We start from the raw sequence: 15,644 nt of genomic DNA on the forward strand, positions 1-15,644 counted from the left end.
AAGGGGTGCAAATGTTCCTTGCCAGTTCAGATGAGTGAATTATCTAAATTAAACATGGAAGAAAAACGCTGGATGATTTTGAAAACACACCAATGCTGTGCACACTCCTCAGAGAGGAGAGTTTCCACGGCAAACACTGCTTGCTAAGAACACCACGCCCTTGATCATAGTTGAGGAGCCCACTGTGACGTAGAATGCCTTCAGCAGGGGTGGGTCCAAGTTCACCGCAATGACATTTATATTGTACCTGGCAGTTCACAGGTATTAGGCAATATAACTGAGCTACAAGTCTCTTTCAACTTGATAACAACTTTTTAGGGTCACGGTATTATCGTTACAACTACAGCAAACTGTACACAGACACCCAAAATACCCATAGCCCACAGCTCTTTACCCTTGGCTGTGGAAATGAACTAGACAACCAAAGAGGACAAAGCAAGAGCCCAGACTCTCAGGTGTCTCTGCTGCCCATCTGCTCTTCGAAGAGAACCATTCAGGGACTTCCCTGGTGGTCCAGTGGCTAAGACTCCGTGCTCCCAATACAGAGGGCACAGGTTCGATTCCTGGTCAGGGAACTAGATCCCACGTGCCACAATGAAGATCCTGCCAAATGCATCTCCTGGAAACAGCATGTGTGGTGTGGAACACAGATTCCGTCTCTTTCACAACTACTGTTTTACTTCTATCAGAAGCTGTGCTCACCCCTGCCACCTCCAAAACACAGAGCTGGGGCTTCTTCAGGGAAATCTGGTTCACTTGGAATGGCAACCTTCTCTTAAGAGTGGATTCTCTTAGCTAATGTATATTTTTCAATAGGGCAGACCAAGGGTACCCACAAACCTATGCTTTTTCTTGCTCATTAATTATTTGGGGTCAGGAAGAGTTCCCTCTTAGAACTTGCCTCAGGTGGTAAAGAATCGGCCTGAAATGCAGGAGACCCGAGTTCAATCTCTGGGTTGGGAAGATCCCCTGGAGAAGGAAGGGGCAACACACTCCAGTATTCTTGCCTGGAAAATTCCACAGACAGAGGACCCTAGTGGGCTACAGTCCATGGGGTCACACAGAGTCGGATATGACTGAGTCCGCACACACACACAGAATACCGTTCAAGTTTTCTGCATCTACCTAGAAACGACAACAATTTTCTGCAAAGTCCTTGACATGGATGATGACACCACACTGTGGAGGGAGGGATGACTTCAGGCAACAAAGATCTGAGTCCGTCCCCTACCCGCCGGGATTTAAGCGCCAGACTCCTACAGAGATGGTGGCTATTTTAACACCAGTGACACTATTTTACATAGATGCCTTGAGGACCCATGCTGAGAAGGTTCTTCTTTGAACAGTGTAAAGACAGACAGATCAGCAGGCCGGTGTGCAGGTGGGTTTGAGGTCTACTCACTCTTTGGTCAGGAGAGGACAGGACTTGAGCAGGAAGCGCGAGAGCCCGGAGTCCTGGAAGTAGAGGTCAGGTGGAGCTGTGGGGCTCTTCAGGTTCAAACAGCGGACGATCACGTACAGCACGGCAGCCACCGCGGCCAGCTTCACCCCGTCAAACACGGCCGGGAGCTCGGAGGTCTCCATCATGGCATTCATCTTGATCTGGGGGGCAGGAGTACAGGTAGGTTTACAAGCATGTTTAGAAGCATGTAGAAGAGCCCACCACACAGAGACAAAACCAGTGGGGGACGGGGACGATCCAGAAGGGCCCACAGAACCCACCCTGACTGATGCCTATTAGTGCCCTTACAGCTGCCTACGAACTGGCAGCAACCCAGGTCACGAAAATCCTGAGCATTGACAAACTAGGCTGGGTGTTGGCTTTCAAACTGTGGTGCTGCTGAAGAAGACTCTTCAGGGTCCCGTGGACTACAAGGAAATCAAAGCAGTCAGTCCTAAAGGAAGGCAACCCTGCATGTTCATTGGAAGGACTGATGCTGAAGATGAAGCTCCAATCCTTTGGACACCTGATGTGAACAGCTGACTCACTGGAAAAGACCCTGATGCTGGGAAAGATTGAGGGCAGGAAGAGAAGCGGGTGACAGAGGATGAAACAGTTGGATGGTGTCACAGACTCAATGGACATGAGTTTGAGCAAACTCTGGGAGATAGTGAAGGACAGGGAAGCCTGGGTGCTGCAGTCCATGGGGTCTCAAAGAGTCAGACATGACTTAGCAACTGAACAACAACAAATGAACATTTATTTCTAAGACGAGCAAACTGGAAAATGCTGAGAATAGCGTCCTGCTGAGAGCAGGAGAGGACTTCCCTGGTGGTCCAATGGTTAAGAATCCACCTTCCAACAGTCCATGGGGTCGCAACACGCAGTGCTGGTCGCAGTGCAGGTCCGACCCCCCTGGTCTAGGAGCTAAGATCCCACATGCAGTGTGGCAGGACCAAAAGTTTAAAAAAGAAATCAATAAAACCTGATGAGAGCAGGAGAAAGAAGTCCAGCTGGAAAGGTACAAGCGGGACCAGGAGACTAGCTTTGATTTCTGTAACCAGGCAGCCTTGACTCTCCTCAGGCTTCACCTGCACCTGGCGCACGGCTGCGCATCAGGTTTCGTGTTTACAGCCTCGGACAGACACGTGAGATGGGCCTGCTGCGGCCACCAGGTGTGGCTGTCATGCCTGTGGGCCCCACCTTTGTTTTCAGAGCAGGAAGAGCCTGATTCAGCCACCTGCTCCCTTGGAGGCAGTCCTGGCGCTGGAGTCAAGTTCAGACTAAGCCCAGCTCCCAGAGGTCTTTACTCCTGGGAGTCGCAGGTGGTGTGAAATGGAACTCGGTCACTTTCCGCCCCCACTGAAGGCAACTGCCCACAGTCATTAGTCTCCAAAATTGGGCTAAAAGTGGACCACCATTCAACTGCTAGACCAAAATTAAAAACTGGAGTATGGAAAATATACATGCATATCTAGTTTTTCATCTTTTCAGGTAGCTTTATCTTGTACACAAAACACACACACACTCACATACATCACTCCAAACTTAAAAAAAAATAAACATCAACAACAATAACAAAAATCCAATCTTTTCCTCCCTGCACTGCAGGAAATCAGAACATCAGCTGTTACCTTCAAAATCAGGGAAACCACAAGCTAACAAAAAGAAGAAAATGGTAACTCCTGGCAGTGAAGGTCGCTATGGCAACAGCTTCCCCTGGAATGGTTTCAAGTAGCCTCTGCTGAAAACAGCATGACAACCCCAGTGGCCAGCGGTACAGAGAAAAGAGGCAGAACCAAACGAACTCATCTGAGACCCACGGTCAGGCCAGAGAGGTCTTGGAAGCCCTTTGCTAAAATCGAGGCGATTGTGGCAAATACAGGACCCAGGGCAAATACAAGGCAGACCATCTCTGGCAGGGGTTCCAACTGAGTGAGGAAAGGCAATCAAAGATCCCACAAATACCCTATGATATCACTCATATGTGGGATCTAATTTTAAAAAAGAATCAGATAAACTTATTTACAAGGCAGAAGCAAACTTACAGATAATGAAAACAAACTGACAGTAAAGGGGAAACGTGAGCGGGGGAGGGATAAATCAGAAACTCAGGATAAACACACACACACACACTACTATATATAAGACAACCAACAAGGACCCACTGTATAGCACAGGGAACACGACTCAACATTCTGGGACAACCTGTATGAGAAAAGAATCTAAAACAGAACGAATGCATGTATACGTATAATGGAATCACTTTGCTATACACTGGAAATGAACACAACGCTGTAAATCAACTATAGTCCAATTAAAAAAAAAAAAAAGGAAGCCAGTTCCTTAACTCACCATCAGGGCAAGAAAATAATTTTTTGAAATTTATCTGGCATGGTTTAGAATCAAGGCTGGACCTCAGAATATACTTTTCAGCTGCATCAACCTTTGACCGTTTATGAGCTGACGGTTTCCTTAAAACTTAACTTCTGGGGTTATGTCTCTCAAAGGCTGTTCCCCAAACCTTCAAAACAAGGATTCTTTTAACTTGGGGTTTGTAGGTCCCCTGTGGGTTTCTGGGAACTTCCTGAAATTATGTGTGAAAGTGTGTGTGTTTGTACAGTTTTCTGGGAAGAGGGCTTGCAGATTTGATCAGATTCTCCAGGGGGCCTGTGACCTAAACAAGCATACAGCACCACACTCAAAGATGCTCCAGTGGTCCCACCTGTGTCCTTGTCCCTCATATCTCCAAAACCCTGCCACCTGCCAGTCAAACCAACTCGAAACAAATAGCCAAGATGACACAGCTTGCTATTTACTGAAGTATAGTTGATTGAAATAGTGTTGTCTTAATTTTCATAGAGACTTCTAAGTGTACTGAGTGGAGGGCTGAAACCAAAACCTAGTAGGATTCCAGGTTTTCTGGCATGATACTGGTGATATGAAACTGAAATAGACATCATCCTTGTCCTCTTAACTGCAAGGAGAGGAGACGGCGGTACAGGGTGACTTGACCAGTTTTCTGGCTGATCTAGAGTAGACACATTGAATTAAAAACACAAAATAAGTCCCCCCGCCCCCACTTTCACTCATCACTTACAAATGTCGGGAAGGTAGGGAGAACAAGCAAAAATAAGAGTCTCACCAATATGTACCAACGTCACCGGTTCCTCTCTGCTGCGAATACAAATTGATCTTGAAGAAGAGTTGAACAGCTGGGCCAGTCAGGTCAGATCTCTTATTCGATTTAACCTAAAAGCTGAAAAGATTGGATAGTGATGTTTTAAGGTTGAGAAAGAAGCAATTTAACTGAAATATAAGCATAGTCTAAGTTTTTCTGCATTTAAAGTCATTGGGAAAAAAAAAAACAAAAATGATTTCTTTAATTAACATATGTGACGCACTCTTGGCCAGACCTGCTGGGGGAAATCTTGGTGAATCCACAGACTGGCGGGCTCTGTGGTTTCCAGAACGAGTTATCTGCTGCGTTTACAACTCTGGCTAATGTAAACTCACGCTGCTTTTGTCCTTATCTCATAACATCATTTTCAGAGATACCCGACAACGACAAGGATCATCTCTGTGTGACTGACGAAATAATTTAGCCAAGTTTAGGTCGAGATAGCAGGCAGCTGACTTGTTTCATCTCTTCCAAATATACGGAAACGACAGAAAAAATAGGAGCTGAGAGAAGTAAAAGGGCACAGATGGGCTCAAAAACACAGTTCCAGAAATGGAACAGAACTGAAAGTAATGAGTGGGGAGCCATAACACCTGCCAGATCTGGGCCATACTGTGGGCTGGAGGCTCACTGTGCTGGGCCATAAAGGGCTGAAAGCGCTCACCATGAGATGGGGAACCAGAGCTGGGCCCTCTGGGTTAAAGACCCACGGCTTCCAAAGCAGCAGAGGAAACAAAACAGAGAAAGGGAGAGGGAGAGAGACAGCACCATCTAGGTGCCAAGCTCCCCTTATATTTCATGTAAAACACGTCCAAATGCTTTTAAGAGTATCTCTGAGGTAGGTACTATTATTATTCCATTTTATAGATGAGGAGAAGACTCTTGAGGGTCCCTTGGACAGCAAGATCAAACCAGTCAATCCTAAAGGAAACCAACCCTGAATATTCATTGGAAGAACTGATGCTGAAGCTGAAGCTCCAATACTTTGGCCACCTGATGGGAAGAGCTGACTCATTGGAAAAGACCCTGATGCTGGGAAAGACTGAAGGGGGGAGGAGAAGGGGACGACAGAGGACGAGATGGTTGGATGCCATCATCAGCTTTCAGTGGACATGAGTTCGAGTCAACTCTGGGAGATGGTGAAGGACAGGAAAGCCTGGCATGCTACAGTTCATGAGGTCACAGAGTCGGACACGACTGAGTGACTGAACAGCAACAGATGAGGAAACTGAGGCATAGAAAACTTGAGTGATTTGCCCAAGGTCACACAGGTAGTAGGTAGAGAAACCAAGATACATGGCAGGCTCCAAAGAATGTGCTTTTAACCACCACACTGTGCTACTTGAAAAGAGGAAAAGTAAGAAAAAGAGAAAAAAGAAAGTGGATGGTACAGGACACAAATGAGATGCCAAGAGCTTGCTCAAAATCATGACGCTGTACCATAGTAGAGCTGAGATTCAAGCCCAGTTTTCTCTGATTCCGTCACACCGAAATGATTTAAAAAGAAAATGAAAGCCAGTTGGAGGGGAGATTCAATTAACCTTCAGAGTAGCCTTGCTCAAATTCAAATTTTTATTATTTTTTCCTATTCTTGACAAATTAGACACAGAGAACCAGGCTTTGTTGGGGGGGCAGGGGCGGGGTACTAAGGAACATGTCTCCAGCCACATCACAAGCCACCTGACCTTTCCAGGGCTTGGCTGTCCACTAAAAGACAAGGGATGTGCCAGATCAGAGATCTTAAACTGGCAACCCATGGGATGGCATTGCATTTGGTTGGCATTTAAAAAAAAAACAACTGAATTTATTAGCTGCTAAGTTATAAACACCAGGAGATTGCAGATAAAAATCTGAATCTCTTGTTTCTCTTGAGAAGAAAAAAAAATCCAAAGGTTTGGGAAACCGATCCAGCATCCTCATATGACAGCAATGAACAGAGCTGAGCGGGGCTGACCCTCCAGACAGATTGTGCTCTCTCCAAGTGGCCACCGTCCCCACATGGTCCTCAACAATGATCTCTGACCTCCTTAATCACTGATGGTACCTGAATGGTCCCTACAGGCATCCGGATGTGCAACCCTTGGGGAAATCTGAGTTCCCGACTACTTGTTGTTGTTTAGTCGCTGAGTCATGTCCAGTTCTTTGCGATGCTAAGGACTGTAGCCCTCACCAGGCTCCTCTGTCCATGGGATTCTCCAGGCAAGAATACTGGAGTAGGCTGCCATTTCTTTCTCCAGGGGATCTTCCTCATCCAGGGATTGAACTCTCATTTCTTGCACTGGCAGGCAGATTCTTTACCACTGAGCCACCAGGGAAGGCCAAGGTCCCTACTAGCCCTGAATAAGTCTATGTTTACTGAATATTCAAAACATACACAATCAGTATATGTATAAGTGATAAGTTAATACAAAAGAATTATGGAAAGGCAGGGTGGCAAATTACAAGATGTAGTATGTTTTATTTATTGATATTTACACTGATGTTTATTTATACTTTTATTCTTTTTTTTTTTAAATTTTAGAAGTCATCTATCAACTTCCTACTAATTGTTTAGTATTTTATATTTATTTATTTATTTGGCTGTGCTGGGTCTTAGTTGTGGCATGTGGGATTTTTTTTTTTTAATGTAGGATCTTTAGTGAAGGCAAAAGAACCCTTAGTTGGGACATGTGAGCTCTTAGTTGTAGCATGTGGGATATAGTTCCCTTAACAGGGATTGAACCCGCGCCTCCTGCATCAGGAGCACAGAGTCTTGGTCCTTGGACCACCAGGGAAGCCTCCTACACTTTTACTCTTTGCACAAACTATTTGAGATAGCTTCAAGAGCATTCTGGATACACATGCACAGAGAAAGATTCAGAAATGCAGTTAACTGCTGAGTGCTTCCCAGTAAGAAGTCCCAGGACTTCCCTGTCAGTCCAGTGGTTAAGACTCCATGCTTCTAAAGCAGGGGACACAGGTTTGATCCCTGGTCACGGAACTAAGATCCCATATGCCCTGCGGAGTGCCCGCAAGAAAAAAGAACAAAAGAAGTCTCTGCTTTCTTCAGAACAGAAACCTAGAAAACGTGCCTAGCTAGAAAAAACCAACTACAGATCCCAGCCTCTGTTGAAGGTAGGAGTCCACGTGACTAAATGTGGGCCTGTTCTGAAGGGGCTGGTCTGCTCTCTGGGGAGACGCCTAAAAAGGCAGGGCATTAACTGCTCTGCCCTCTTCCCTCCCTGCCTCCCTGGAACGCAGGCAGGAGGGCTGCAGCTCCGACGCCATCTCGGAGCATGAAGGGACCACGAGATCACTCTAGCAGCCACAGTGGGAGGACAGCAGAGGAGAAGGTCAGGGGCCCGGGCCCCGATGATTCCACGGAGCCACCGTGTCAGACCGAGACTGCCATCTCGGTTCCTTTTCTGTGAGAAAATACACCCTTGCATGTTTCAGCCGCTGTTATTTCTAGACTCTCTGAGTCTGTAATTTCTAATTACACAGGAGGAAGTACTATCTCCCTAAATCTTCATGGACGTTACCCTGGCTGGGTTATTATTAGAGCATAGGCAAACTTTTCTTTTTCTTTTCCAAAATTCATAATGACTACAAATTTTTTTTTATTACCAAAAATAGCTTCAAAATGGCAATGAACAAAATCTAAAAAGAAGTGAAGAAACTCTGAACAAGGAAAATACCTACGTCAAGATATATAAAACTAAGCATGTGACTAAGTCTAGACTGTATCTGAGCTTTCTGACTGCCAGGGGGGAAGGGGGAACCTAGTCAGGCTTGAGGGTCTCCAAAATGCAGAGATAACATGCATTACACTCTTCTCACCTCCCAAAAAGACACTCAGAGAAAAGAGGGATTTTTCTGGCACAAATTTATTAAAAAAAAAACTCTTCGAGACTTTACATAAGGGGACCTTGAGTAATGTGACAGGCAACGTCCTCCTACAAGATTTTTAAATAGCAAATGCAGTAGAGAATTAATTTCCTCAACCCTTGAAAAACACCAAGGGTTTAAAATTGGATTTGATTCCTGAAGGCGATCCTATGAGAGGTTTCTAATTATTATGGTCCAAATGCGGAGCCTTGAGCTGAAGCTCCAAGAAGCAGGGCAGTTCTACTGTACATGGCTAGGGCCACCTTCCTTGAACTTCAGTGGGCTTAAAGACCTGATGACCTATGGTGTGCCTAGAACTGTGCTAAACATTGTGTAGAACCACAATCAAATAGAATTCTCATTTTAGCTGGGGAGAAGAGAAGTTTGTGTTAGGGCTACATTGACTTTAGAAACTTGGGGACAAGAATAAGTAGTCCAGGAAAAAAAAATACATGGGGAAAGGACTTATGGCACAGCTAGAATTAGAACTGGGCATTAGTGAAGTGTAGATTTAGAAGAAGTTTGTGTGTAAGTCTGTGTGAGGGAGATTCTTTATGTGTGTTCGTGCGCACATGTGCACTATACACATTAAACCAGGAATTAACTGGCAGTTGTGGACTAGCTCTTTGATATTCATGTTCATTTCTCTTACTTCATTTTATTTTACGGTCTCCTCTCTTTCTAAGTTCGACCTGCCACTAAAAATTAATATTCTGGACTTGTCGCAGCCATAACAAACTTAGCTTCTATTGAACTTTTGGTGGCTTCCCCGATGGCTCACTGGGTAAAGAACTGGCTGCAATGCAGGAGACACAGGAGACGCAGGTTCAATCTCTGGGTTGGGAAGATCCCCTGGAGGAGGAAATGGCAACCCACTCCAGTATTCTTGCCTGGAGAATCCCATGGCCAGAGGAGCCTGGTGGGCTACAGTCCATGGGGTCACAAAGAGTAGGACATGACTAAGCACATACATACTTTTTGTGCGTCTCCTCTCCCTTTCTGGGCAAGTGAAATTCAGTTAAAATGGATCTCTGGCAGCCTAGGGCTGAGTATGCATTAGACGGAAAGGAGACATTTTCCTTCCCCACCCCACCTATGATGCACCTGATCAGTGCTTCCTCCACACTCAGCCCCACACTCCTCTGCTCCCACCAGTCTTTTTTTTTTTTTCCCTATTTTTTTGGCTGTGCCACACATCAACTAGGATCTTAGTTTCCTGACCAGGGATGGAACCCATGCCCCCTGCGGTGGAAGCTTGGTGTCCTAACCACTGGACTGTTAGGAAGGTCCCCTAACACAGTCTTTTTATGAGTGGGATTTCGGTGCTGTAAATGATAGTTAAAATTCCATCTGTCGTCTAGACATTTAAAAAGTAATCCAAGGTGTTGCCAAGGCTCAACAGGAAAGGAACTTTCAGTATCGTCCTTGGTCTCTAAGACATGCATGGGCATCTCCATCTCCACCGGTGCGAGGGCCTGGGCTTCTCACTGCTCCCCCGTGACAAACGGCGTTATTTTCAGATGGAGGCACAGATTCCAGGAGAGACGCCCCAGTCTGGGACCTGGGTCCTTGTGCTTGCTCTGCCCCTTCTTAGCTGGTGACCTTGAACAAGTCACTTAACCTTGCTGGGCCCTAAAGAGCTCATTTGTAAAAGGAGAGGACTAGATTAGAAGTTGATGTTGCCAACCGTCTCTCTCAGCTCAAAATTTCTGAGATTCTGAGGGATAGAATTGCAGCCCTTGGCTTCAGAGCACGGGAAACACTCTCTCTGTGCTCGGTAACAGGAGACAGCCCTGTTTTCCAGTCTACTTTGTGGACCATTAAACAATAAAACTCATAAGAACTAACAACCCTCAGGGCCTCTGTTCTTCCTGCAAATAAGTTAAACAGTAATATATTTTCAGCTGTGCCATTTACGCCAATAATTCCATCCAATTCATTCCAACTCCATGAGTGGGGTTTCAGCTTTGGAATACTAATGTTTACTGAAAACCTAAAACTTACACTGAAGAAAAGGAGAGAAATACCAAGCAGAGACCTCACACATAGAAGACTCAATGCCTGGTAATAATGGGGTGAAGACTGTTCCCCCGAAATCCACGTCCACCAGGAAACTGTGACTGCGACCTTGTTTAAATATATGGTCTTTGCAGATATGATCAAGCTAAGGTGCAGTCACACTGGTTCAAGTGACCCTTAACCCCACAACTGGTGTCCATGAAAGAAGAGAGACATCTGAACACAGAACACAGAGGACAGGTCACGTGAATGAAGATGGATGTAGAGACTAGGGTCATGCCTCTCTGAACCAAGAATTACCAAGGATTGCCAGCAATCCCCAGAAGCTAGGAGAGGGGCAGTGGGAACAGATTCCTTCAGAGCTCTCCAGAAGAACCTGGCTGGCTCTTAGAACCTTGCCAACAGGGAAGTGGTTGTCCAGTGGTTAGGACTCCGCGCTTTCAATGCAGTGGCCACAGGTTTGATTCCTGGTCAGGGAACTGAGATCCCACTTGCTGCATGGTGCTAAAAAAATAAAAACTCATTTAAAAAAGAACCTTGCTGACACCTGATTTAAGACATCTAACCTCCAGAACTGTGAAAGAACAGATCCAAAGTACCTCTCGTGACTCAACTGTTCCACACCCCTGTCCTCAAGAGGTTGATGATAACCGTTGCCACATTCTTTCCAAAGTCACCCAGACAAGTTCCAACTGATACAAACCACAATCAGCTAACAACACGATACTCCCAGGCTACTTGCATAACACACGACAAATTGTACTCTGGGTCTAAGTGTTCACTGGCTTGGACTCATTGCCTCTGAGATTCAGCTGTTGGGACCATCCTTTCCTCTCCTGTTCTAGGGAAGTGAAGTGAGGGAGCCCAGAGATGAAACATCACGGGCTGGGAACAGAGAGTCCCCTTTTCCTTGGCACCCAAAGGACCTGACAAGCAAACTTCAACACAGACATGGGTCCCATGTCAAACACACCTCAAGGAGAACCAAACCAAACTCTTAAAGGATTTCTCTCTTCCAAGTCCAATCTAGTTGAAGTAGATTATGCTTAGGTTCATTCCCTGGAGTAAGGTGACCCAGTGTCAAACCCTGACCACCCCCCCCAGGTTTGGTGTTTGTCTTTGGGCCAAATTTCTTACCTCCTGTGGGCCTTGTCTGCAAACCGAAGGTGTTAATATACAGAAAGTATTTTAAAACAATCCCTGACATACAGTAAGTTAACTGTCAGAAGTGTCCAACTCTGCAACCCCATGGACTGTAGCCCACCAGGCTCCTCTGTCTATGGGATTTCCCAGGCAAGAATACGGGAGGGCATTGTCATTTCCTTCTCCAGGGGACCTTCCTGGATCAGGGATCAAACTGCGTCTCCTGCATTGGCAGGCAGATTCTTTACCACTGAGCCACCTGGGAAGCCCTTAGATAAAAGTAGTCAACACTAAATGGAGGCAACATGACATGTCTGGGGAGAAAGCAGGGAGGAAAAGGGCCAGTTTCTCCCCACTTTACCTGCCATTTAACTAAGGAAATCGGGGCTGTTGCACACACACACACAGTCACGAAGAAGGGGAGAAACAAGCCCAGAGCAGACTTGCTGGGACAAAGCCTGGCCACCCCTCGGGAGCTGTTTCTCTGCACTGGTTAAGTGCTCAGTGACTCCGGGCTGAGACGGAAGGTTCTGAAGTGTGTCCTAGTCAACCCAGAGCTGTGCACTCTTGATAACCCGAGCTGACTTCGGCCCCATTCTCATCTCACAGTGAGACTTCAATTCTCTGGGTCAGTGCCTCGGCCAGCAGCTCAGAGAGCCGCCTCTTAACACAGCCAGGCTGTTCCAATCTGGAGTGTCCTCCTCCCAAGGAGACTTCTGTGGGCTGAGTCTTCAGGGTAACTGGGTTTTGAAATTCCGTGTCTCATCACTGCCACCACCTCAAGCCCCAAATTGATGGAGAACCCTGGCAATGACAGGGCTAATTGTATTTTCCAGAGATGCCAAGACACATTGATTAATTAACTGATTGATTTCTGAACACTAAGCATCAAGTACCCAGGCCCTTTCCTTCAGCAGATCAAACCAGGGACCAGCTCTGGCGGTCTGGGACCAGGTTATGGTGCTGGGGTGTGGGTGGTGGCAGGAAGATCCAGTTGCTAATTCCTTACAAATCAGGTCCTATGAGGGGAAGGGAATGCTCTGAGTCACATGCAATTTGGTAAAGAGAAGGCGATTTCCAAATAATTAAACATATTTAGGTTAACCTTACTCTCAGTTGCGTTCAAAATGAAGAGCTTGAAATTGTCTTTTTGTGAAAACTCACCCAAGTGATAACAGTTTCTTTTAACCATATTCTTCCACAAAGTCATAAGCTCATGCATTCATCCTGCTGCAATTTCAGAAAGTGTCCTACAAGTGTCTAGTAAAAGCAAAGTCATCCTATGAGAGAAAATGTGAACCTTGTACTTAAGTATCAGGAGTGACTACTAACCCACAGGTTTCACAAAAGAAAGTCACTAAACTAAAAATAGCTAGAGACTGTGTCACCAGTTAAGCAGGCACATTGAATTGAGCCCTTTTACATGCATTTACTAAATCACCGAAAGGGAGCTGGCCTCTCCCATTAGCAAATAGCCTTCCTCAAAGAGTAGTACTTTCTATTGGAAGACAATGGATAAAGCACTTAATAAAATTACAGGAAAATTGTTTTCTCTACAGTCAAGAAATCATTCAATGCATTCCTGAGGACAAATCTCAAATTCTAAGCCAAGTGTTTCCTCTATGGAGACCCAACAGTTTTCTAATACGACAGGCATTTTATGGAGAGATTTGGTAACTCCAACATTGTATTAAAAAACATATACTGTGGGATGTCTCTGGTGGTCCAGTGGTTAAGAATCTGCCTGCTAATGCAAGGCACACAGGTTTGATCCCTTGTCCTGGAAGATCCCTCATGCCATGGGGCAACTAAGCCCATATGCCGTAACCACTAAAGCCCAAGTACTGTAACTACTAGAGCCCGAGAGTCCTAGAGACCGTGACAAGAGAAGTCACTGCAATGAGAAGCCTCACAATGCAACTAGAGAAAGCCCATGCACAGCAATGAAGAGCCAGTGCAGCCTAAATAAATAAATAAATTAAAAAACACTGTTTAAAAAAACACATACTGTAATTAAAGTCTGTAATAGCAAAAGAAAATCTCAGTTTACCAGAAACCAACAAACCCAACTGCCTAGTATACTGGAATTTTTTAAAAAGATTTTTTTGAAGTGAACCATTTTTAAAGTCTTTATTGAATTTGTTGTAATGCTGTTTCTATTTTATGTTTTGGCCAGGAAGCATGCAGGATCTTAGCTCCCTGACCAGGGATCAACCCCTGCTTTGGAGGGTGAAGTCTTAACCACTGGACCACCAGGGAAGTCCCTGGAATTTTTAAGAGATAGGTACAACTGAAGAGAAGGGCATCTCCAGATTTATTAAACAGAAGAAACTTCCAGGGCATGTGATGGGAACAGCAAAGATCCCACCCAGCAAACAAGCTTCTAGATGGAGGAAACTAGGGATGGGGTGGGAGGGCAAGACCTAGTGCCTGGCACAGCCCTTGGCTGAACAGTGACTGACCCCGGGGCTTCCCTGGCAGTCCAGTGGTTAAGAATCTGCCCCTGCAATGCAGAGAACGTGGGTTCGATCCCTGGTCACAGAACTAAGACCCGACATGCTACGGAACAAGTAAACCTGCATGCCGCAATTGGAGAATCTGTATGCTGCCAGAGAAAGATCCCGCATGCTGCAACTAAGACCCAATGCAGCCAAATAAACATTTATTAAAAAAGAAACTCTAGGTTCTAACTTATTTAAAAAGAAGAAGAAGAATCATTGACCTCATGGAACTCACTAAAACAGAAAAGAAAGTTTCACCCAGACCTGCAATACAAGGCACTTAGAGCCACCTTCAGTTAATGAGAAAATAAAAATAATTGGGAGTCCCCATTCCTGAGCATTCTGTCCCAAGGGCCCCAGAGCCAGATTGGTGCACAGTACTTGGCTGAGACACACACTTGGAAGCTGTAACAGGAGCATGACCACGATGTCGGCCCTTTATAATCCTGACGCTTGCCTGTCACCATGCAGGCAGCAAGAAGTAGGTCTGTGAGGAGAATAACCCGCAGGTCAAGCCCCTTGCTCCTACCCTAGGCAGAGACACTTCTGCCCACTCGCATGGCCATGGGGCCAGGCTGGGCTCATCCTGGCAGAGGCTCCTGGCCTCTCCCAGCTCTGGGCTCTGATGATGAATTCCACCCATTATTGTTGTTCAGTTAATGTCAGTCTTTGGACTCCAAGGACTGCAGCACGCCAAGCTTCCCTGTCCTTCACCATCTCCCGGAGTTTGCTCAAACTCATGTCCATTGAGTCAGTGATGCCGTCCAACCATCTCACCCTCAGTCGCCTCTTCTCCTCCTGCCCTCAGTCTTTCCCAGCATCAGGGTCTTTTCCAATGAGTCAGTTCTTTGAATCAGTTGGCCAAAGTACTGGAGCTTCAGCTTCGGCATCAGTCCTTCCAACAAATATTCCAGGTTGATTTCCTTTAGGATGGACTGGTTTGATCTCCTTGCTGTCCAAGGGACTCTCAAGAGTCTTCTCCAGTACCACAGTTCGAAAGCATCAATTTTTTGGTGTTCAGCCTTCTGCCAGTAGTGAGAACAGTAGCTCCCCTCAGGACTTGGTCTAAAAAGCAGAGAAGGTTCTCGGCTCCCAGTCCCTCCAAGAGGGAGAGAAGGTTCTAGGGGCAAGGGTATGCAATGTAAGACATGCTTTACTTACTTCTGTTTTATTAATATATACCTCGGGCTCTGGGGCTAGACACAGGATCTCCTGTAGGCTTGGAGCAGTAAGCTTAAAGGTCACATGGATTCCACAGAGATAAGTGCCCAAGTCCCCAAAGACAAAACCCACCAGCTAAATGCAGACCCATATGAAGGACTGACTCACACTCAGGCCTTTAGGCTAAAAATGAAGGACAGGGTATCTTGAGACAGTCACCCTTCTGGGGCTGCACAGCCTCCAGAGAGCCCCTACCCCTACCCAAGAATACTAGAGTGGGTTGCCATTTTTTTCTCCACAGGATCTTCTTGACCCAGAGATTGAACTCAAG

At 45.9% G+C, this 15,644-nt stretch overlaps 1 protein-coding gene across 2 annotated transcripts in view; it reads right to left on the reverse strand.

Annotated features, from left to right (window-relative positions):
• ABHD2 (abhydrolase domain containing 2, acylglycerol lipase) overlaps positions 1–15,644 on the reverse strand; it is a 101,772-nt gene that overhangs the window by 72,234 nt on the left and 13,894 nt on the right. For both annotated transcript variants that reach the window (XM_020909378.2, XM_020909379.2), the window contains exons 2-3: positions 4,587–4,700; positions 1,403–1,602 (exon numbers count right to left, since the gene is read on the reverse strand). In XM_020909378.2, the coding sequence (XP_020765037.1) occupies positions 1,403–1,596 (194 nt within the window). In that variant the 5' untranslated portion in view covers positions 1,597–1,602; positions 4,587–4,700. The remainder of the gene's footprint in view (positions 1–1,402; positions 1,603–4,586; positions 4,701–15,644) is intronic.

The sequence above is a fragment of the Odocoileus virginianus genome, chromosome 16 (genome assembly GCF_023699985.2).
Source record: "Odocoileus virginianus isolate 20LAN1187 ecotype Illinois chromosome 16, Ovbor_1.2, whole genome shotgun sequence".
NCBI classification, from domain to species: Eukaryota; Metazoa; Chordata; class Mammalia; order Artiodactyla; family Cervidae; genus Odocoileus; species Odocoileus virginianus.